At 50.1% G+C, this 22,367-nt stretch overlaps 1 protein-coding gene across 8 annotated transcripts; it reads left to right on the top strand.

Moving 5' to 3' along the window:
* The first annotated feature begins 1,563 nt into the window (after positions 1-1,563).
* On the top strand, positions 1,564-22,062 carry LOC144725549 (calcium-binding and coiled-coil domain-containing protein 1-like). Of its 8 annotated transcripts, none has more exons than XM_078604642.1 (16): positions 1,564-1,642; positions 3,717-3,804; positions 7,329-7,684; positions 9,633-9,738; positions 10,806-10,996; positions 11,417-11,575; positions 13,020-13,168; positions 13,756-13,846; positions 13,985-14,140; positions 14,682-14,936; positions 15,922-16,047; positions 16,767-16,862; positions 17,828-18,038; positions 19,153-19,361; positions 20,470-20,591; positions 20,984-22,062. In XM_078604642.1, exons 3-16 carry the CDS (start codon positions 7,490-7,492, stop codon positions 21,072-21,074), a joined length of 2,157 nt encoding a protein of 718 aa, XP_078460768.1. In that variant the 5' UTR covers positions 1,564-1,642; positions 3,717-3,804; positions 7,329-7,489; the 3' UTR covers positions 21,075-22,062. The 8 variants fall into 8 exon arrangements, with proteins under 8 accessions (XP_078460768.1, XP_078460772.1, XP_078460767.1 ...); XM_078604641.1 differs by having other exon boundaries at positions 1,600-1,781; XM_078604643.1 differs by having other exon boundaries at positions 1,605-1,777.
* The last annotated feature ends 305 nt before the right edge of the window (positions 22,063-22,367 follow it).

Consider the following 22,367-nt stretch of genomic DNA (forward strand, 5'->3'; position numbering starts at 1 on the left):
GTGCCAACTCAATGCATGCCAGTGCAGCTCAGCGAGCACTCGACAGACACGGTCGGATGTGGCCTGTGCGAGCCACGGGCCAGGGGCTCCTTGGGGGTTGTGCTTTTCATCCCGTCCACTGGGGGACACGCTGAGCACGACCGAAACTCAACTCCACGCGTTGCAAAGGGAGGAGGAGCGGCAGTGTTGCGAGTGGAGCGACACGAACCAATCAAAGGCAAGGCGTTGTCACCACGACCCAGAACCCAACGAGCCCAGAGGGGTCGCCAACCAAAATAACAAGAGTAATAATTTTTTAATTTGGTAAAAAAAAATTATATTTTAAGAGCCGCAATGCCAGGTGAATATGGAACGGTGGCTCCTTAATAAATAAGGTCACGAAGTAGTATTTAAAGAGCCGCATGCGGCTCAGGAGCCGGCTGGTTGCTGACCCCTGGACTAGCCAATGAGATACTAGTGCAGTATTTGACAACCCTATGGATTTATGCGTAGGGTTGATAAAAAAAAACGCATTGAGGTGGAACATATTGTTAGACAACACATACAAGTTGATAGATCCACAAACCCTATAAAAGCAACCTAGGTCAAGGTCACTCCTGCCATCGAGACTATCCTGGTCTCGAGTTTCTCACCTGTCCAGTCACCAAAATTGGAAAAGCAAAACAGATTTTAGTTTTTTTTATTAAAGCAAATGAAGCGAATATAAATCGGTGCAAAAACAACTGTCGCATGATACATCGAAAATATTACAGAGCAGAGATCAACGTCATAGGATACACTTCTAAGTCGGCTCGGGCATATTATTGATCTTGACTAATCATAGGACAATTAAAATGCATATGCGCTCTGAAGGATGATCGCCCGAAACGTCGCCTACCATATATATATTTCCATTTAAGGGCGTGCTATTGACGAATGTGTTGCGTCCGTTCTGATTTTTTTTTACTAGTGCACCACTGCCAACGCAGTACAATCACCAAATATTCAGTAAAAGAACGATGTTTATATTAATACAGTACGTGGTCTCAGTTCACTGCGCGGCCACATCCAGCCAGTAGTGCCTCTCGCTCCACACGCCGCTCCGAGGCCTTGCCACAGATGACGAGAGACGCACGTGCTCGCACTGTACCAGCACGTGGTTAGATACAGTGCGAGTGGGGCGTGTGAGGAGGGGGGGGGGGCATGTAAGGGGAGGGGTGCGGTACGTAATGGGGGGGGGGGCGTAATGGGGGGGGCGCGTAATGGGGGGCACTAATGTGGGGGGCACTAAGGGGGGCACGTAAGTGGGGGGCACATAAGGAGGGCACTAAGGGGGGGGTCACTAGGGGGGGCATTAAGTGGGGGGCACTAGGGGGGGCATTAAGTGGGGGGCACGTAAGTGGGGGGCACGTAAGGGGGGCACGTAAGTGGGGGGCACGTAAAGGGGGCACTACGGGGGGGCACGTAAGTGGAGGGCACGTAAGGGAGAGCACTAAGAGTGGGGGCACTAAGGGGGGGGGGGCACGTAAGGCGGGAGAGGGCACGTAAGGGGGGGGGGAGGGGGGGGAGAGTACCGTGCGTGGTGACGTCACCGGCGAGCGTCGCGTGCGCGGCGACGTCACGGCACAGTGAGGCGACATGGCGATGGCGCAGTAGTGGCGAGGTTGGTGCTGCTGGTGTTGGTGGTGCTGCTGCTGCTGCTGGTGGTGGTGGTGGCGGCTTTGACACGACACCGACATCGCGACCACCGCTCACTCACCACCGACACCGTCACTGCCAACAGCGCTCGAGTCCGGGGGTCGGTGAGCCCGGGGCTGGGGCGAGTTGGGTCGCGAAGAGCCCAGGGATTGACCTCGGCCGAGGCGCCCCCCGTGTTTACTAATAGGGTGGGCGGGGCCGCCGGGAGGGGATCGTTGAGGAGGAGGATGATGGTGATGGTGAGAGTGGAGAAGAGGAGGATAAGAGTAAAGAGGATGATGATGGTGAGAGTGGAGAAGAGGATGATGATGAGAGTGGGGAAGAGGAGGATAAGAGTAAAGAGGATGATGATGGTGAGAGTGGAGAAGAGGATGATGATGAGAGTGGGGAAGAGGAGGATAAGAGTAAAGAGGATGATGATGGTGAGAGTGGAGAAGAGGATGATGGTGATGAGAGTGGAGAAGACGATGATGATGAGAGTGGAGAAGACGATGATGATGGTGATGAGAGTGGGGAAGAGGATGATGATGATGAGGGTGGAGAAGGGGAGGATGATGATGAGGGTGGAGAAGAGGATGATGATGAGGGTGGAGAAGAGGATGATGATGAGGGTGGAGAAGAGGATGATGATGATGAGGGTGGAGAAGAGGATGATGATGATGAGAGTGGAGAAGAGGATGATGATGATGAGGGTGGAGAAGAGGAGGATGATGATGAGGGTGGAGAAGAGGATGATGATGAGGGTGGAGAAGAGGATGATGATGATGAGGGTGGAGAAGAGGATGATGATGATGAGGGTGGAGAAGAGGATGATGATGATGAGGGTGGAGAAGGGGAGGATGATGATGAGGGTGGAGAAGAGGATGATGATGAGGGTGGAGAAGGGGATGATGATGATGAGGGTGGAGAAGAGGATGATGATGATGATGAGGGTGGAGAAGAGGGTGATGATGATGAGGGTGGAGAAGAGGATGATGAGGGTGGAGAAGAGGATGATGATGATGAGGGTGGAGAAGAGGATGATGATGATGGTGGAGAAGAGGATGATGATGAGGGTGGAGAAGAGGATGATGATGATGAGGGTGGAGAAGAGGATGATGATGAGGGTGGAGAAGAGGATGATGATGATGAGGGTGGAGAAGAAGATGATGATGATGAGGGTGGAGAAGAGGATGATGATGATGAGGGTGGAGAAGGGGATGATGATGATGAGGGTGGAGAAGAGGATGATGATGATGAGGGTGGAGAAGAGGATGATGATGATGAGGGTGGAGAAGGGGATGATGATGATGAGGGTGGAGAAGAGGATGATGATGATGAGGGTGGAGAAGGGGATGATGATGATGAGGGTGGAGAAGAGGATGATGATGATGAGGGTGGAGAAGGGGGTGATGATGATGAGGGTGGAGAAGAGGATGATGATGAGGGTGGAGAAGGGGATGATGATGATGAGGGTGGAGAAGATGATGATGATGAGGGTGGAGAAGAGGATGATGATGATGAGGGTGGAGAAGAGGATGATGATGATGAGGGTGGAGAAGAGGATGATGATGATGAGGGTGGAGAAGGGGATGATGAGAGGAGAAGAGGATGATGACGAAAGAGGAGGAGGAGATTGGAGAAGCAGCACAGGCCCTTGTGTGTCCAATCCACTGCTGGAGGAGGCCCACCTCCCTCACCACGCCGTGCGGTTCGTGGGGATTGTTTGACCATACTTCACCACGCTGGTCAGTGCGGGTTGGTGAAAGTTCAGGGAGCTTTGCCGCGGTAGCATTGATATCACCCACGACGTTGCCTCACGGCAGCCTCTAACACCTGTTATGCATGATGAGACCGTCTTGAGAGAGAGGGAGGAGGAGGAGGGAGAGGTGAGGGCAGTGGCCAAGAGGATGGTGGGGCGATGGTGGGGCGATGGGAGAAGTTTAAGACTGGGAAATGAACGAGGAAAGGAAGGAGTTTGTGGATGTCGGGTGAACACGAATGAGAATCTTTATCCTGGAGAAATCCGATAAAGCCCTAATTGTTGTTTCTTCTCACAGATGTCCAGTTAAGGGGCGGTTCAGAAAAAATGACAGCAGCAACAGAATAATACAAAGACAACGATAGGAGTTGAACAGGATAGGAGAGGTAAGAACACGAGGAGGAGGAGGAGGAGATGATGTGACAGCAGAAATGTGACCGTTGCCGAAATAACCTGAGCACAATGACCCTTGATTGTTGTGTTGCGATGTAATTGTTTTGAGCGAAACTAGGGCCCATTTGTTACGGGAAATGCCCTTTAATAATTATTGGGCAAATTCACTCGCATTGCAATCAAGTCTAGAGTTGCTGGACTCTGCTGATGAGACATGGAATGTCGAAACCGGCCCAGAGTTATGGTTGTGTTGAACCGATCATTTGTACTCGTGTGGTCTGTGAGTTGTGTAAAGAAAACATATCGTGTTACTTTAATGCATGTTGTGTAAATAGCAAGGTTGGCTACGTACGGTGCGAAAGAAGTGCAACATACTTCTTAAAATCTTTAAAAAGTAATAGTTTTAAAGGGAGGTTTATTGAAAGCAGAAATGAATATGCAAAGAAAAAATAAATGTTTGGGGGGGTCGATTTATGGGGGGGAGGGGGGGGCACAAGACATCTGTACCACGCTGTACATACTTATAGGAAGGGGGCTTTATCTTGTGATTACACACAAGGTTGTATTATTCAATTGGCCACATTTCCGATGAGATGACGACAAGAGAGAAGATGGAAGGATTACAAGGACTGGTTTTTCTGTTTAAAACAACAACACGATTAGAGCCGCAAGCAGAACACGGAGACCGGGGAGGGGGAGAGAGACGTCAGTAACACGCCGGAAGAGAACCACTGATGTGTCCAACACTGGGTGATTTTAATGAAAACACCGATGCTCAAAGAATAGAACGCAAACAACTTATTTTTTGCCCCCCCCCCATCAACTTTTTACAGGAACACTTTAAAGCTTAAAAAGCATTGCTTTTGAAAAATACAATTATATAAAAAAAATACAATTATATAAAAAATACAATTATTTAAAAAATACAATAATATAAAAAATATATTTCATTTAAATATATAATTCATCCTGGAGGAATCCAAAGAGCTCTAAAGCTCTTTTTCGCAGATGACCAGTAGCAGACTGGAGAAGGAGGCGGCTTCCGCTACCTTCCAGCAGCGCTCACTCATTTTCAGAGGACCGCCACACAGTTTGACACCATCGGAGTTTGACAGCACAATCATGATGGGGGGGGGAGGGATGTTTTCAAATTTTTTGTATTGTTGGGGGTTGGGGGTGGGTGGGGGCCGCTAGGCATGGGGCCGCACTAAAGCTCACAAGGGCTCCGCCAGTATCCCGCGGGCCTTATAGTGAAGAGCACTCCCCTACACCAAACTTTACGTCGACTGTTCAGAATGCGGACTTTCAACCGATCAATAGCATATACTATAGACACACACACACGTGTTTTGGTTCCAAAAAAACATCGACGTGAAAACATACGCTTTGGTTCTTTCGCTCAAGTCACGCAGGTAGAAATAAAATAAAATACATCACGACGTTTCGATCGCAATACAAGCGACCGTCATCAGGCGGAACCGATACAACAGGACAACGGCTTATTTAGGAGATGTTTTTTTTCTTCCCCATCCTAGCTGGAAGTGAGGACGGGTGTGTGGCGAGCTTGGGGAAGGTGTTTATTCCGTGGCCACAGATGCAGGGAACATACTTGGGTGGCTAAACCAGGATACCGTGTCAACCCATACGGTTTACCCCGTATTCTTGTACAGTGGAATTGAGTTTTCAGGTCCATACGGCGTACAGCCGTTTCAATACGGGCAACATTTGTTTTACGTGACTTTACCGAAAAAACCTAGGAATATGAAACATTTGTTTTGTATGATTTGTTTGTGTCTCTCCCTTGTGATGGGACTTTGAAGGATGAACGTTGAGATTTATAAGGGCACGGGGTGACCAATAAGGTCTGAATTGGTATGTAATAAGGTAGGCACTGATAAGGGGGGTTGACAGGGATGAACCAGGGTTTCGCAAACGCCAAGCCTCGCGACCCATTCAAATAACAAATGAACTCATTTCACGCCGCGCGCGCCCAATTAACGCTGCGCTAATAGAGGCGATTTCAATTAAGATTGACCTGTGTGTGTGTGCACGCGCGCGCGACGTGCTGTGCGTGACTCGGCGGTAATTGTTTATCGCGTCACGTGGGACGTGTTGAACAATCATCGGGCGCGTGCGGCGTGGGTCGCGATGATTGGAGCCTGGGGAAACCCTGGCCTACAAACGCAAAAGATGAGTTTCTCGCTCCACCTAACTCTGCTTTGTTTCGAGTGAAATCCGCCTGGCTTAGGACTGTGCGCTGTGGTCTGTGACGGCTTCAGGGCTCCTTCCTGGCTGCCTCGGTGCCCGCTTGCCCCCCACCCCCCACCCCTTATGTTCCGTGCCAGTGCCCAGGGCAGCTCCGTGCTGTGCTTTACGGCCGGCATTGTGGCTGGGAGCGTGCAGTGCCATTCCGTGAAACGCATGGTTACTTTGCTGTTATTGAGCCTGTAAGTTCAGCCGGACTTGCCCGTTACTTACATTAACGGCATTTGGCAACAAGCAAACTCGAACTATTGCACTTCAGCTCTTTATCATCCTCACATTAAGAAGCACGCTGTGCACTTTAGACATTTTATTATTTCGTGTGCCCTACCTTGCTGGTAAACAATCTTCTTGCACGTCCGTTTCAGAATTGTAAATCGCGATGAGTTCCCCTGTGCTATTATACTCGGGTGGCTTTCATGCTGGCGAGGATTCTGTGTTTATGTGAGACTGTGAGAGAGAGAAGATAATTTCCTGGTTCCAGCTTTTTTTACAGGGAGCTAGTTGACGTGAGCAACAAAGGAAACTTTATTTGAGAAGAAAGCTTCTGCTGCAGCCAAGAAGCAATTACATTCTGGCCTCTGCCACAGCCCGATAAGCGACTGGGATTACTCAGCTCAGCGATCTTAGTGCCAGTAAACAAGTGTTCCTTAGGTGTGCGGCGAGACTCGCATCAACTGCCCCCATGGTCATCGCTTCATTGCGTCGTTTTTTCTGAGCAATGCAAATGAGGGCTTACTGATATTAATCATCTAGATTGGAAACTCATTTGAATAGAACTGCTTTTTGTGTTAGCACGGTTGGCTATGTATGGTGTGAAAGAGGTTAGACATGCAAACATGCACTCGAAACCAGGTAAAACCTGTTGGTGATTTACAATCCCTTGATAAAGTTAAGTATAGTTAAATTTTGATTTAAAGCTTTCGTGACTGCAGGGATTCATCTTCTTGGTTCTTTCGGTAAAGTCACGTAGTTCTTTCGGTAAAGTCACATAGTTCTTTCGGTAAAGTCACTACGTGACTTTACCGAAAGAACCAAGAAGATTAAGTATAGTTCATATGTACGATTATAAATATTAAGGAAAAAATGCAATTTAAAAATGACTTGGGAGAATTTTGTCAAAACAATGTTCATCACAGATTCAAGTGAATTTGAATATAAAATATGAAGGTCGAATTTAACCATCCGGCTGTTTGGGTGGATAACGTTTGGCAAGTGCTCGAGATTTGACCGCTCTTCGTGCGCGACTGCTCAGGTACTTCCAGCGCCGTCATCATCGTTCCTCCCCACGTAATCCCGGGTCGCGCCACCTCCCCGTGTCGTCGTCGTCGTCACCGCCGCCTGGGCCGCCATCGTCTTGCGAACTAACGCCAGCGCCCGAGAGATCACGTGAGGGCGGCCAACATCATCTCCGCCATGGAGCAGCCGCAGGAGCCTCCCACAGGGAGCGGCAGTGGCGGCGGTGAGGAGGACAGCGGCGATCGCCACCTTTCCCTCGCCGTGTTCCGCAACGTTCCGCCTGCCTACATCCCCGAAGTGGCCATCGAGTGCCACTACTCGCTGGCGCCAGAGCTGCACCCACATGCCAAGGACTGGGTCGGCATCTTCAAGGTCTGAACGCCGTCGCCGGCCCTGGAGTTGTGGGGATAGGAGGTGGCGGGGGGGGGGGTAGGGGGGAACGTGTACAATCCACTGCTGGATGAAGACCTCCCCCACATCGTGGGAGTGGGGGTCATTGTGTTTCTTGGACCACAATTCACTGTGGTGGTCAGTGCAGGTTAAGGCAAGCAGCCCATGACAGCCTCTTTATGCTTGGTTGTTACTCAGCCCTGCTTGGCTTCTGAGATTTGACGAGGTCAGGCGCATTCTGGGTGATATCTTCACCATAGGTGATCAGGGAAAAAGACAGGCACTGGAGTGAAAAGCGTCTCAGCAAGTCCCGTTCGGTTTTGGAGCCCATGGCACATGGTAAAGGGTGGTGCGTGAGCGCATGCAACGCAACCACGTACAGGAGCAATGCGACGGACAATGAGGCTAGGACTACAGATTGGCTGCGGAACTATTTTTTGCAGCAGCAGGATCTGTACGACAGTGCAGTGCGCAGGTTTGCGGCAGCGCGGCTCCGTCACCGTCCCTGGGTGAAAGCGGCGTCTCTGCTGATTGATGCGAGGCTGTTAAGGGTAACGGCGTGTTACTGCGTGGCTGCTCGGCACAGAGCTACGGCACGCTCGGCTTGATGTAGGGGGGCCCTAAACGCGACATACAATGGATGCCGCCAGCAGACAAGACGCTGGGTCTATACTAACAGCACTGTTAAGGATTCCTTTTTTTAAAATATAAAGGAATATGAGTGTGTGTATTCATTTGATTATGGCAACGTGAAGAGCATTTGTGTTTAAAACTGGAGAAATTTGACGAGGCTTTAGCCGCGCCCAACATTTGTTTTAAACTCGCGATATTCCGATCGCTATCCATGGTGGAATTGCCGTGGGTGTGGTTAGGCTGTAACGAGCGAGTTAACGGCAGCCATAATGACTTGCGGCTTGAATTAAAATGATCCGACTGTGCCCAACGGTTGGATTTATTATTTGTTTTGCAGCACAATGAGACGCTTTAAAAAAATAACGGATGTCCGTCGTTTAACTCTATCTAACTAGCTGCCTTTCTGCAATTTCGCTTCAAAAGGATTTTCAGGCTATTGTTGCCAAAATTATACGCACAAATTACGTACCCAATCGCAGTCGTGGAGCTGTTGACACAAACCTGGCTGAATTAACTTTAATGATACTTTGGTCTCCATTTATGCTTCTTGGGGACTTTGCTGTCAGACACTCTAGACAAGAAAGGAAATTGTCATTGTGTGTTCACGTGCGCGTGTTGTTGTGTGTTTACCTATGCGTGTATTGTTCGGTAATTTAGTGGTGTAGGGTAATTGTGGTTCCGTGGTTGCGATGTGTTGGGTTATGCAGTTGTGGTGTTTGTAGTGGTAATTGTAGTTCTGCTTTAACCTGCGTGTATGTGTGGTGCTCGGTAATTGAGTCGCAGTTTAGTGTGGTGTTGGGTAATTATGTTGCTGTGTTCTCATGTGTGTGTGTGTGTGGTATTGGCTAATTGAGTGGTGGTTGCATGTGTAATGTAGGGTAATTGTGGTAATATGTCCATGTTTGTGGAGTAGGCTAATTGTTGTTGTGTGCTCACGTGTGCGATGGTGGTGCTGTTGGGGAGCGGTAGTGTAGCGGTTAGCGCACTGCGCTACGAATCCAGCGACCTGAGTTCTGTTCCCGCTCACGGCTAACACAAGTGACGATTATTTCAACCATTCCTGGGCCTCCCTTAGGTCGATTCACCCTCACATGACTACCCTGTGTGCTGTGTAAACATCGTCACTGAGGAGACAAAGGCGGCGGGGCGTGGTGTTAGCCACCCACCCCCTCACGTGCCGCACCGGCCTTTGTAGGTGCTACTCGGTAACGGCACTTGCTCCTACAGTCTGTTAATGCTATACGGGGGATCTCTGTCTTTGGTGGTGCTGCTGCTGCTGCTGTTGTGCATGGTACAGGAGGGCTGGCGCCGCCCCAGGGACTACGTCACCTTTCTCTGGTCTCCGCTGCCGGAGGAGCGCGGCGAGCAGGGCAAGCCTGCGGAGTGCAGCGTGCAGTTCCAGGGTCAGCAGCCGTCGCTGCCGCTAAACCTCCCACACCGAAAATACTACGCCACGGTGGCTAGGAGATGTTAACTACCTCGCCTGGTATACAGGAGGTCGTGGGTTTGATCCACAACCCTGACGCCTGTTGTATATTTGGAGTTGGCATGCTCTCCCCGTGGCCGCATGGATTTTTCTCCGGATCCTCCGGTTTTTCCATCCACATTTAAAAAAATGCGTTTAGAGTATTTGGCGGCCATAAATTTCCACGTGATGAGCCACTTTCTTGCGCTATCATTTGTGGCCAGGTTGCTTCTGAAAAAGAGCTACATAGCTCAGTGGGCCTTACCTGGTAAAATAAAATAGTTTAGTTTTTAGTTTAGTTTTACTACAGCACAATACAGCACCTGTCATACAACCCCTCTAGTGCAGCACCATACATCATCATCAGCCATGATCAATCCACTGCTGGGGGTGAAAGCCTTCCCAAGCCACCGCTATCCCTCGTCGTCCAACAAAAGCTATCTGGCTCCTGCACTGGAGCGGCCTTCATCGCTCCGTGTACGCCATGGACATTGTCTTGAGCGTGTTCCCTTCCGTGGATGCGACTCCCATCAATAGTCTCGATCACCGGCAGTCACCGCGTGTAGCCGTGACGCGCCCTGCCCAAGCCGACAGCACCCTTAACAGTACCCATAATACAGGATGTTGACACAGCACGTCGCATTTCACTAGCGCTCACGCGTAATTTGAGTAATGTACTGCAACAGTAGCCAAGCGGACTTCCTTTCGAGGAGAAAATTGAATTTACATTTGCCGCTTAAAAAAATTGTAAATCCTGTTCAGAACATGAACAGGTGATTTTTTTTTTGCTGTAAATGTGACAAATGACGGTGCACATTTGCATGTTAGAGAACGGCCCACGGAAGTGGATATCACAGAGCTACCTCCGAGATCTCTCCTCCACACAGTACGGGGGGGGGCAGCAGCACATTAAGACCACCGTGTTGGTTGTGACTCCTCATTGTGTCGGAACGCCGTGCCTCTCCCGCTCTCTCTCCCCTCGACCCTGTCCCCGCCGCGATGCAGCGTACTACCTCCCGCGCGAAGATGCACACAGCTACTGCTTCTGCTACGTGAGCCACGAGGGCCGCGTGTGCGGCGTGAGCACGCCCTTCCGCTTCCGCCGGCCCCGCCACAGCGGCCCCGACGAGCTGCTCGCCATGGAGGAGGACGCTCTGGACGTGCTCGTGGTCACCACGCGCTCCGAGCTGCTCCAGGTCAGCACCGATGACGCTCGCCGCTGATCCCGCGCAGCACCGTCGACTCGCGCACGTCGCAGCATTGGCGAGCGTTGCGAGGATTCCAATGCTAAACGTCATCTGTGTGATCCGCACGCAGATTTCCGGATTTATGTATAACTTTGAACTTCTCAGCTTGAGCAGTGGTTAATTCAAGCAAGTTTATTTGCATGCCGGGCCTAGGATAAGTATCATCATGAGTTCACTCCATCGTGCAGCGAGCGGATCATTCGATCTTCTGACAGTACTTAAGGGTTCACCGCAGTTGTCTTCTCTCACGCAACAGCAGAAGGGGGCATTTCTTTATAACCTGTTAAAATGTTCATTGCTCGCAAAGCCCAAAGTTCCTTTCTCACAGCTACGGAATGTGCCAATGGGAATGGTGACGTGCGCGAGCAGAAGCGGCTACTGGAGCTGCAGGAGGAGGGCGCGGAGCTGCGGCAGTTGCAGCTGGCGCTGGAGGAGGAGCGGGGAGAGCTGCAGGAGAAGTTGGTGACGCTGGAGGCGACGCTGCGTGACGAGAAGGATGAGAGGGATGCGCTGGGTCAGCAGCTGGCGGTCAGTGTCCCGGCACGGCCGTGAGATGGCTGTTCTGCAAAACGGGTCCCCCAACCTGTAATTTAATATTTTCCCCCTCGTACGCTTGGTGGATTTTCTTCAGGTATTTCGGTTCCCTTTGGCACACAGAGTCCTACTTCAGAAGGAGTTGACCAAAATAAACACGTCTTGAGTCTCAGTGGCTCCTTCCATATAAATGACAGTATTCTTAGTATTGCTCCCACGGGCCCTTTAACTGTGGCACTGACGGCCTTTGCGCTCCATGACCCTTAATGCACCAGCAGACAGACCATTATTCCTGTGATTGTATCTGGGAGACAGTGTTACGTCTCTTAGTTGCTCTCAAGACGTCGGTTTCCTTTGGATTGATAGAACCGTTTAACTTGCAATCAGTTTGATTGATGGGCTCACCGCCTATATACATCCTTTAAACTTCTCACGGGCACTTACTGCCAGACCGTAATGTGTGAACAAAGCTGCAGACATTACAAGAGGTGCATTGGTTAACCGGGCGATGGTAGCGCACACCTGTTAATCCAGCACTGTTGGGGTTGGTGAATCGCACAAATGTTGCAAAACGCCCTCCCCAGGGGCATCGAGGTGCCATACCCTGGCATGCCAGGAGAACGCGGTACAACTAAGTGCGGCCTAATGTAATCTGTCCCTTCTGTATGGGATAGAGTGTTGCCTCCTCACGTGTGTGGGTTTTCTCCGGGTGCTCCGGTTTCCTCGCACATGTATAAACACTCATTACTTGGCTGAAAACTTATCTATATGGAGTATCGCAGAGCTTGGGCAATTGTTGGCACCGGATCACTGCCTAGCTGCCTACCAACTTGTCTGTGGTTCCTCAGTGATTAAGATTTGTTTGAATGGCACCGTATGAAACTAAACATTTTCATTGAGCAGCTATGCCTGGCTAGTGGTAGTGGCATGGGGGACGTGCAAGGGATGTGGTCCTGGGCTGTTAAATCTCGTGCGCACCATGCGTGACGCGTGCATTGGAAAGTTCTCGCGCACGCACACACGCGGTCAGTGCACATGCACCCAGGGCCCTGACGCTCCACTGTCCACTCTGCTTTCCACTCCTTACACGCGCACACATATATACAAAACTCTCATACAGAGATGCCCACTATTCCTCGACGCTAGACTCTCCAGTGGGCACCTAGTGGCAAGTCTCACCTATTCCCAATGCTGAAATTTGACACCCTGCTGCAGCAGGGGTTTGTGCATTGATGTAACCATGCTGAGCAGTCTTGGCGTGTGCACTGCTCTGGCCGTGCGTACTGATCTCACACTGATCTTACCGTGCTGAGTAGTGTTGGCGTGTGCACTGCTCTGGCCGTGCGTACTGATCTCACACTGATCTTACCGTGCTGAGTAGTGTTGGCGTGTGCACTGCTCTGGCCGTCCGTACTGACCACGGTGTGTGCCCGGGCAGGCCCTGCGTGTGCGCGAGGCGGAGCTGGGAGCGGAGTGTGAGCAAGGTCGCCACAGCCAGGAGGAGGCCCTTGCACGCTTGCACCTCCTGGAAAGTGACATCGCAGCCCTGAGCAGCAAGCTCCTCGCCAAAGAGACCCACATCGACCGGTACCGCTCACCCACCATGGCGCCGTCTTCGTGACGACGCATAACCCACAAGCCCACGTGGCAGCGGCACCGTAACCCCGTGCAGGGAGTGTCATCACCGTCACGGCTGTGGTGATTCCGTCGTATTTACTTGTCGACATTTTCTGGTGGTGCGATCGGCGTCATGCCACGAGACGGATAATCCATGCGGAACTCCCAAAGAACCAGCGCAAACCTTTCAGCGAAGCGCTTGCAGAAGCGGATAACCACAAAGCTACCTCTAAAATTCCTTCAGGAGACCTCTGATCCAATAGTAGGGGGTAGCACATTGCCTCCTGCCCTCCTAGAGAGAGTAATCATCATCGCATGATGGTGAAACTGGTGTTTATTTTTAATTTAGTCAAATTTAAGTGCAGAACAAATTTGAGTGTGATGGGTTTTTTTGGTGAACGCTCATTGGTGACCAGGCTCAGGCTAGCAACTCTTTGTATGTATGTATGTTGAACTTATTTCACACCCTACGTAGCCAACTGATTTTTTGTCTTTGAAAAAAATTTCAACAGGCGTCGCAATGGCTTTAGTATGTGGCTTCCTCTCTTTTGCTTCAGCTTTAAAGATCAACTGAGAAAGCTGGGCGTGGAAAACGAGCATCTGCGCAGCCAGATGAAGAAAGTGCTTGAGGAAAAGGAGCTGTACAAGGTAACACGTGGCAGCTCCTCAACCCACGCGTCTTTGCGATCCATCTTGTCCACGGCGCGCGTACCATTCTATCGAGAAGACCACGACTGCGTCGAGGATGTTGATCATGTGAACGGCGACCACGTCTCTAACCCCCAGGAGCACCTGCGCGGCCGTGAGGTGGAGGAGAAGGAGCTGCTGGAGGAGCTGGGCGCGCTGCGGGAGCGCCTGTCCGTCCGTGAGGCCGAGTCTGCCAGCTGCCGCCAGGAGGTGGCCTCCTGTCGCGAGCAGCTGGCGCAGGCGGCACGCGACCAGGTGAGCCTCCCACACATGCAGCGCCCGCACGGCCCAGCACAGACAGGGGAGGTGTAGGTTAATCCTCGTTAGCAATCATCATCGCCACTGCCGTACCACAGCGGCGGTGACCTCTACAATAAGCCCACAGTCCAGTTGGTCGCCCTTTTTAAATTTCAGCGAGCAGAATGCCTTGTTCGTGAACGCTGTTGATGAAGATGTACTCCGCAGATGTGTTTAAAACACAATCATGTTTAATCATCCGGATGAGTGGTATCATGGTTAGAGCACAGGACTCGTTTCTTGGCCTGAAGTAGACTGCAGATTTATCCCTCCAGGTCACTAAAATCAGGAACCAATTTGTGGGAAGGAAAGAGTCTGAAATTTGGAATTTCAACCACTGGCTCATGCCCACTCAGAGAGACGAGCAGACTTCGGATTTTGGCTGTGAGATGTAGGTGCACACAGTTACGGTTTAGCTGCCTGCTAAGTGGTCAGACAGCTAGAGAGGGCTCACATGCGGTGGCGGCGGTGGTGGTGGCGGTGATTGTGTGTGTCCCAGGAGGAGCTGGCGCGCGTCCGTGAGGAGCTGCGGGTGGCACTAGACCAGCTGGGCTCGGGCGAGCAGCGCCTGGTGCTGCTAAGCGAGGAGCTGGCTCGCGCCGCCTCGGCACGGGACAGCGCCATCGCCGAGCTCTACCGCCAGCGCCTGGACGGCGACAGCGTGCGCGGGCAGCTGGTGGCGGCGGAGCGCGCGGCGCACGAGAGCCGCGAGGCGTGGGAGGTGGAGCGCGACACCCTCGTGCACCAGGCGCAGGCGAGGCCCTCTTCCGCGGTCGGTCGCGTTGTTGAGCCGGGCAAAGGAGCACTGCGGGGGCGCAAATGGGGCCCAGTGTTCCTGTGACACCGAGGAACCGAAAATGATATGAAAAAAGATTTTTGTTTCTTCATCTCTTGCCCAAATTTTATCCGGATTGTGCTATTATTTTATAACGCGGATGAATATTCCATTCCGTTCACTCACGGAACACCGCGGAACACAGAGCTACCTCTGAGATCACTTAAAGTGACCTCTAGTCGACACTGTAAGGGGGCAGCATATTCCCCTCACTGCCACACGCACGAGTCCATTGTGCTCAACAGTCAAAACTCATATTTAATTTTGAATTCTCAGAGCTGGAATTTTGCCAAATTAAGGGAAAAACCCAGTTTAATGTGATGGTTTTATGAGCAATTATAGTTGGATATCAACTCGGCACAGCTGATAATATGGTTTAACCGATAGGTGGCTGCCTGGATTAAAACTCAGGATCTTTGGTGCTGGCTATGAGCTCTGACCTCAGAATTCCCCCGGCCACCTTGACTGACCGCACGGACGAAGAGTTGGGCAAACACTGGTCTGTGTTGCAGCAGTCGATTAAACTCATAGTTTTGACACACTTCTATATCAACTGCTTGTATGATCTCTAAGGAAATTAGACTTGCCATATCAGTGTGGTTAATGCAAAAGCTCCTCACTTGGCTAATCACCTTCCCTGGACTTTGCCAGTTATTGTGAGTTAAAGATACGAGTGGGCGATTGACTTGCCGGCTTCATGGGATATCTGTGTGTAATCAATTTTTTCTATAATATTTGTTTTGTTTTAAATCCAACTAATGCACTCCTGTATTCTCTGTAAGCCAAGATCCATGTTGTTGTCTCGTCTTTAAGCCTGTGTGATTATAATATACGGGGGTTGCGAATGTCGGATGAGGAGTGTACCGCTTCATAACTGCCCCTCTGTGCCACGTCTCGCTCTCAGGAGGTGAAAGATCGGGTGGCGGGAATGTCTGAGAACATCCACAAGCTGCTCCAGAGCCTGCAGGAGGAGCGCCTGCTCAACAGTGGGCTGCAGCGCAAGCTCAAGGAGACTGAGGAGTGCGGCAAGGTGAGCTGCTTCCCATGGCGGTGCAAGGTCCAGCAGCGGCACGAGGGAGACTCATGAGATGTGGCCTCTTTTGGGCTATAGCATCTCCACTCATTGGGCTTAAGTGCTGTACTTAGAGCACACATTTTAAACAAAGTGCAAAACCACTTTTACAGTCTTGCAGATAAATACATAATATTTGCCTGCAGCTCAGTGGCACAGCATGATTGGCATGGACTCTCGTGCAAGGAAAGATCTGGGGCCGCTCTGTTCAGTTTCCTCCCCTCTCCCTAGCTCGGTGCCGCAGGCCCACATGTCCCAGTGCAGTTGCACGGCCTACGCACTCAATAGCGACGCCACTGCTGCAAGCGTTTCTTTGCTTTTAGTTTAGCTTGGAGAAATGAGTAACGACACGCCGGCGTACAAACCCGTCATGTTAGATAAACGCTGAGTGCATGAAGGTGCACACTAAGAGAACAGCACCTAGCAGGAATAAATCAGAAGGGCAATGGCAGGGCACGGCATAGGATAACTACGCTAAGCATGCGGGCTTTCCCTCGAGAGTGGAGAAATGCGCCACGCAGGGCAGTGAACCGGCAAGCATCATTTAATGGGTCGCCAGCTCTGGTCAGGGGCTCATGGCGCCACGGGAGTCCCGAGGAGCCTCGGCGACGTTCCTGTGTTCGTGAAGCGAAGAGCGACGCTGGTGTGACGCCCAGGGCGTGTGCGGTGCGGCGCAGGTGCAGCTGTCGGAGAAGCTGCGGGAGCTGCGCGAGATGAAGGCTGCGCTCGCCGTGCTGCGCAATGAGAAGCAGACGCTGGAGGTGGACAGACAGGTGCCGCCAGAGCGGGACGCGGGGGAGGTGGTGCACGTTTTGTCACGACGCTATCTGAGCTTTGGGCCCATGGAGGCGTTGATGTGCCCGGTGGGGACGCAGCTTGTGTCGGTGGTTGGCACGTTTGGCCTGCAGGGCAGGGCTTCGGTCAGATCTGCGGTTTGTTACTTCCAGCGAGATGTAGCCATAGTTTATTGTGAAAACAACAGTGTTTAATATTTAATAGGCCGACTCAAAGATGATTTATTGTTAAACAGTTTTTGCATTTTATATATGGCTCTTCATGGCTTCAACTTAGCGTGTCATTATTCAAATTCTTGTTCTGTCCTACTGGTGAATGCATTGGTATATTATTTTCATTGGAACTAGCAGACCCGTTAGGGTTTTATTTGATCAACTAGTTAAATGACACTACTATATATATTTACACATTTGACATGGTCGCTGTAAAACTTCGAGAATTTAAATCCACTATTCTCACAGAGACACGCAGATGTTCATACCCTGAGTGTTTCGGTTTGGAGAGGCTGAGCAGACACAGGAGTCTTCTGTTTCCACGCCACGGCCCGCAACCCGATCTCTTGGAACTGGTCTGAAGACTTAACAGGAGCCCCATGTTCTGAGGTGACCGGGTGGCTCAGAGGTCACAGATCTGGGCTGTCACCATTGAAAATCCATGGGTTCGAATCCAAGCAGTCGCCTGTGATTAACTCAGGTTCCTAGTGTCGCGAGTCGATAGTGTCAGCCCACTCGCCTGTGACTGCGAGAAAACCCCATTAAACGTGGTTCTCAAAATTAATTTTGCCTAGGTTACAGCTCTGAGAATTAAGAAGATATTGGGACAACATTGGGAGGAAAGTCATAATAATCAAAAAAGAGAGGAGCGTCCATCTAGCCTTGCAACGAGACGTGGCGACCGTGTTCTGTGCCGCTGCACCTCCCACCCTCGTCCGCGTGGCCGACAGAGGCTGCAGGAGCACGTGAAGGAGCTGGAGCGGGGCGGGGAAACAAAGGCGGTGACGGCACCAGTCGTGCCCCCCCGTGCCGCGCCACCCTGCCCGCCCCCCGGTGCCCCTGGACCCCACGGACCCCACGGACCCCCCGGACCCCCTGGTGCCCCTGCAGCCCAGCCGAGCGTGGGTGCCTACCTCCCGGGGCCCCTGCGTCCCTACAGCGGTGAGCATCCCTCTAAGATGCTCAACCACCACGTATCACGGCTTTTACAACAAGTTAGGAAAAACCATGCTTGTGGCCTGGGTTTGCTAATGCTTTTCAATGTGTTTGTCTTCAGATTTTAAAGTTACTGTCAGGCAAATCATTATTGTGCCTTCAAAAATCACCTTCTGAGACTGACGTTATGATATAGGTCAATTTCCTATCATGTTCATCATGTAATCGGTGGTATCAAGAACTTAAATCCGAATTCGTGCATGTAAAGCTGTCTTCCCTTTATCTGAACCGTCATTGTAATGTCATCATAAAAAAAATTGTGTTTCAAAGTACCGCATGACACATTGATATTTTATATAATATCTATTTCGATACTTTAAAAGACATGTTTCAGTTGAATGACAATGAATTACGTATTACATATGCTATGTCAGATGAACTTTAACATCATTGGGTCTGAAGAGGTGCACTGAGCAGTGCTGATGTTTATTGCACAGAGTGCTTTCTGCACGGGGAAATGTAATTATAATTTATCCATTCCACTGCAGGATGAAGGCCTCGCCCACGCTGTATTGGTCATTGATTTTTTGACCAAACATCACCACATTGGACAGTGTCGGTTCGTGAATGGGGGGGGGTGGGCAGGACCGGTTCAGATATCACTCGTGGCTGCTGTTAGTTGTGGCCTGGAATTGAACTTGTGTTGCCGGGTTCATAGCATTCCACTCCTTACAGGGAAGAGTCTCTCATTTAATGATGCTGTGCAGCACAATGTACACAACAATGATGGAGACTTGCTGACGGACCGGCCTGTTGTGCGTATATATGAAGATATTGAATTCCAATGCATACATCTGTTTCCTTGCCCTCCTGTGGTTTAGGTAAGTGTACATTATTTAGCCTATCTTATAGTTCACAGAAACATTACAATAATTAACGTGTCAGATTTATTCTGTATTTCACATTTAAGGTTACTACAAAACATCACTTTATTCTCTGCAGATATGTTGTCAACAGGTTCCATCAGGGGAACATTATCGGTCACGTTTTTCCTATTATTGTGTTGTTTTCTCGGCGGTTTGTTAAATTATCCCAAGTTACGCGTGTGTGTTTCATGCAGAGAGCTGCACAGAGAAACCGGCTGCTGTGAAGGAGAAACCGCCTCTGGAATTGGGCGGGGCAGAGCGCAAGACCCTGCAGGAACTGGCACGAGTGCCGGACGTTACTGCCGCTCGCCCAGCCCCAAGGGGCGCCCACGTCGTGTGCAGCCAGCCTGGGCCCTGCTCGCCCCGCCTTGACTCCATGTTTGACTGGCCTGACTCGCTGACGGTATGGCTCGTCCTGCATCTCGGGCTGGGGTCGCGTGGTGGGGTCAGGCGGTGGGGTCAGGCGGTGGGATCAGGCGGTGGGGTCACATGGTGGGGTCATTGTGGGGTCGCGTCATTGGGTCACACGGTGGGGTCGTGGTGGGGTTGCTTGGTGGGGTCGTGGGGTCGGGTTGCACGGTGGGTCGTTTGGTGGGGTCGTGGTGAAGTCGTGGGGTCGCACGATGGGGTCATGTGGTGTCGTCGTACGATGGGGTCGCGTGGTGGGGTCACGTCGTGGGGTCAAGTCCTGGGGTCACATCGTGGGATCACGTTGTGGGGTAGCATGGTGTGGGCAGGCAGTGGGGTCCTAGTGGGGTCTCGAGTGGTTGGGTGACATGGCAACGTCGCATGCCTCCGTGGTAATGTCATCAACTGCGTAGACTTTTTCGTAGCAAATTTAACTGATGAGTAAACATCTGATGCTATTTCAATCAAACTTAGTTTTTTCAATTCTTATAAAAATGCACATTATTATGAGATACAGCTGTAATTACCACAGCAGCAAGCACAATGGGGTCTGTAGATGTGCAAACCAGTGTTTGGGTATAATGGCGTGTGGGGGGGGGGTACGATAGGGGGTGTGAAGGTATTATAGGGAATATGCTGACCTTTTAGTCTGCTGTTAGTGAGCTAAGAACTCAATTTTCCCATTGAGGATAACATTTCTCCTTCAAGCATCAACTTTATATTTGTTTAATCAGGCGAGAATTCAAGAGGCAAGGACAGTCTCATTTCCAAGAATGACCTGCATAACCTGGATCATTAAGAAAGCATTAATAAAGCACGTACAGTGAATATCCATTGCCCATAATGAGAGTCTGTTATTGGTAGCATGGGACCATTTATGAAATATTTTAGAGCTGAAACACCACAGTGATATTATCCTGCACTACACGTTAAGAAGTATTTGTTAGCAAAGCACGGTTGCTGTAATTTAAACATAGCCACCTTTACATTATAAATATAGAGCAATAGACTAAAACGTAATGCCCAGTATGTAGCATTTAATAGTCTGTGCACGTTTGTCCATGGTTGCTATGCTCGTGGTTTGATTAAAATCTGCTTAATAGGGCTTCGGGGATGAAGACGATGCCATGAAGTTGTCGTGCTCTCCGCCACTTTCCCCGCTGTCACGACACCTGCAATACCTGGACTTTGAGAGCTTGGCCGCAGAGCCCCCACTCAGCTCCAGGTCAGAGTCCACAGCGCACTGCCTCACTGACACTTGAAAGATCACTTCTCTCGTGTAAAGAGGAACATAGGTATGCCCACGTTGCATAATGAAGCACATTTGCTGCTTTAAACTAATTATGACTTGGTAATGGTGAAATTTACGATATTTTGAATCCAACATATGACTTGTATGTTGAACCTTCGATTTATATACGATCTGTCGCTCACGTGGTTTGCACCATCGGCCATGATCTATTCTCTGCTGGATGAAGGTCTCCCCAACCTCTCGCTATATGACGTTAGCATGAAAAACTGAACATGTTAGCCCATCTGATGTCCGTTTCTCTTGAACGTCATTTTGATTTCGGTGTGTATGTGGCTTTTCTTCCGTATGTGGTCGACGCGTCTCAGGGCTGAGCACAAGGAGTGTCCACAGTGTGGCATGGTGTTTCCTCCGGCATACGACCACAGCCTGTTTGAGAAGCACGTGAGCAAGCATTAGGCGGTGATGAACGGAGAGCACGTACTGCACCTTGACTCGCACAGACCTTGGCTGACGGCAGCCGCCTGAGTTCACTCCTCACGCTGGCTACAAACTGAGGCTGAAGCTGTTTTTAATCGTTCCTTCATGTCACCATTGCTAAATGGGCAACGATATTTTAATCACACTTGTAACCGTTTTTTTGTTTTACTGTTTGAGGGGAAAAAATATTACCTATAAAAGTGATATTTAACAAAGAAATTGCGTGTTATTTTATTTGACAAAAGCAATACTGTAGTACCTTTATGCACAACTAGCTGTAGACTTTTCAGCGACAGTTTTTCTCGAATCTGATCTTGAGGAGATGCCTTGTTTGGTTGTGTTAGTCATGTACTCTCTAGTGGCGTGGTCGTCCCGAACATGACGATACATTTCATTTGAGGTAACGCTTGATTTGTCCCCAACACCACCACCTTGGTCGTCCACTGGTAATCAACAGTGGTAGGGGCTGCTTGTTTTCGGAAGGAGTAAACTCATAACGCTTAAGAGAAACGTTCTGTATTTTAAGTGAAGCTGCTCTTAAATTGGCGTGGTGCATTTTTTGTGCATGGCTATGCTAATAATGTCACATTTGCTTACTGCCCACTTACATAACTATATTGAATGCTGTAGTTAAGTCTCTTTGAGTTGTTGTGGCATTATAACCTATAAGTACTGTAATCCAGCTAACTTTCAAAGAGGCCAATTTTCACTTCTCTTCAATTGTTTAAGTTGATATGTTTTAGATTTAAATGTAACAATACACGTAGACATATGTGCATTTCTTCCGGTGTGAACCACTGCTCTTGGCCGTATTGCTTCCGAGCAATCCATTTAAAATGTCGTTGGCTGCAACGTGCTCATTAGGTGGGTAATTTGAGCTGCTGTGCAATTTATCGCTGATAGTTTATGTAGCATACTGTGTGTACGGTTGTACTGTATTCATACTGAAATAAATCAATTCCAGTAATCAATGTCTGGTAATGTTATTCTACCCGCAACGGAGAAGGTTATAAGTCAGAACCGAGTTAGGGGTTGATCCATCCCAACTTGCCACCGGAGTCAATACGTTCCGTACCATTTGGTGGGAAGTTCACTGGCTCGGCCTCTCCAAGGGCGATGAACACCACACAATGTGACTTCGAGCATGTGGTCAATATTATTGTCTATTGCACGTTTACCTAATAAAGCTTTATTGAGTCACATAACACATTTCTAGGAGGGTCCTGCCAAGTTTTTTTGCAGTGGGAGGCGATGATTGCTATGTATTTTTCA

The sequence above is a fragment of the Lampetra planeri genome, chromosome 2 (assembly GCF_965212315.1).
Source record: "Lampetra planeri chromosome 2, kcLamPlan1.2.h2, whole genome shotgun sequence".
NCBI lineage: Eukaryota > Metazoa > Chordata > Hyperoartia > Petromyzontiformes > Petromyzontidae > Lampetra > Lampetra planeri.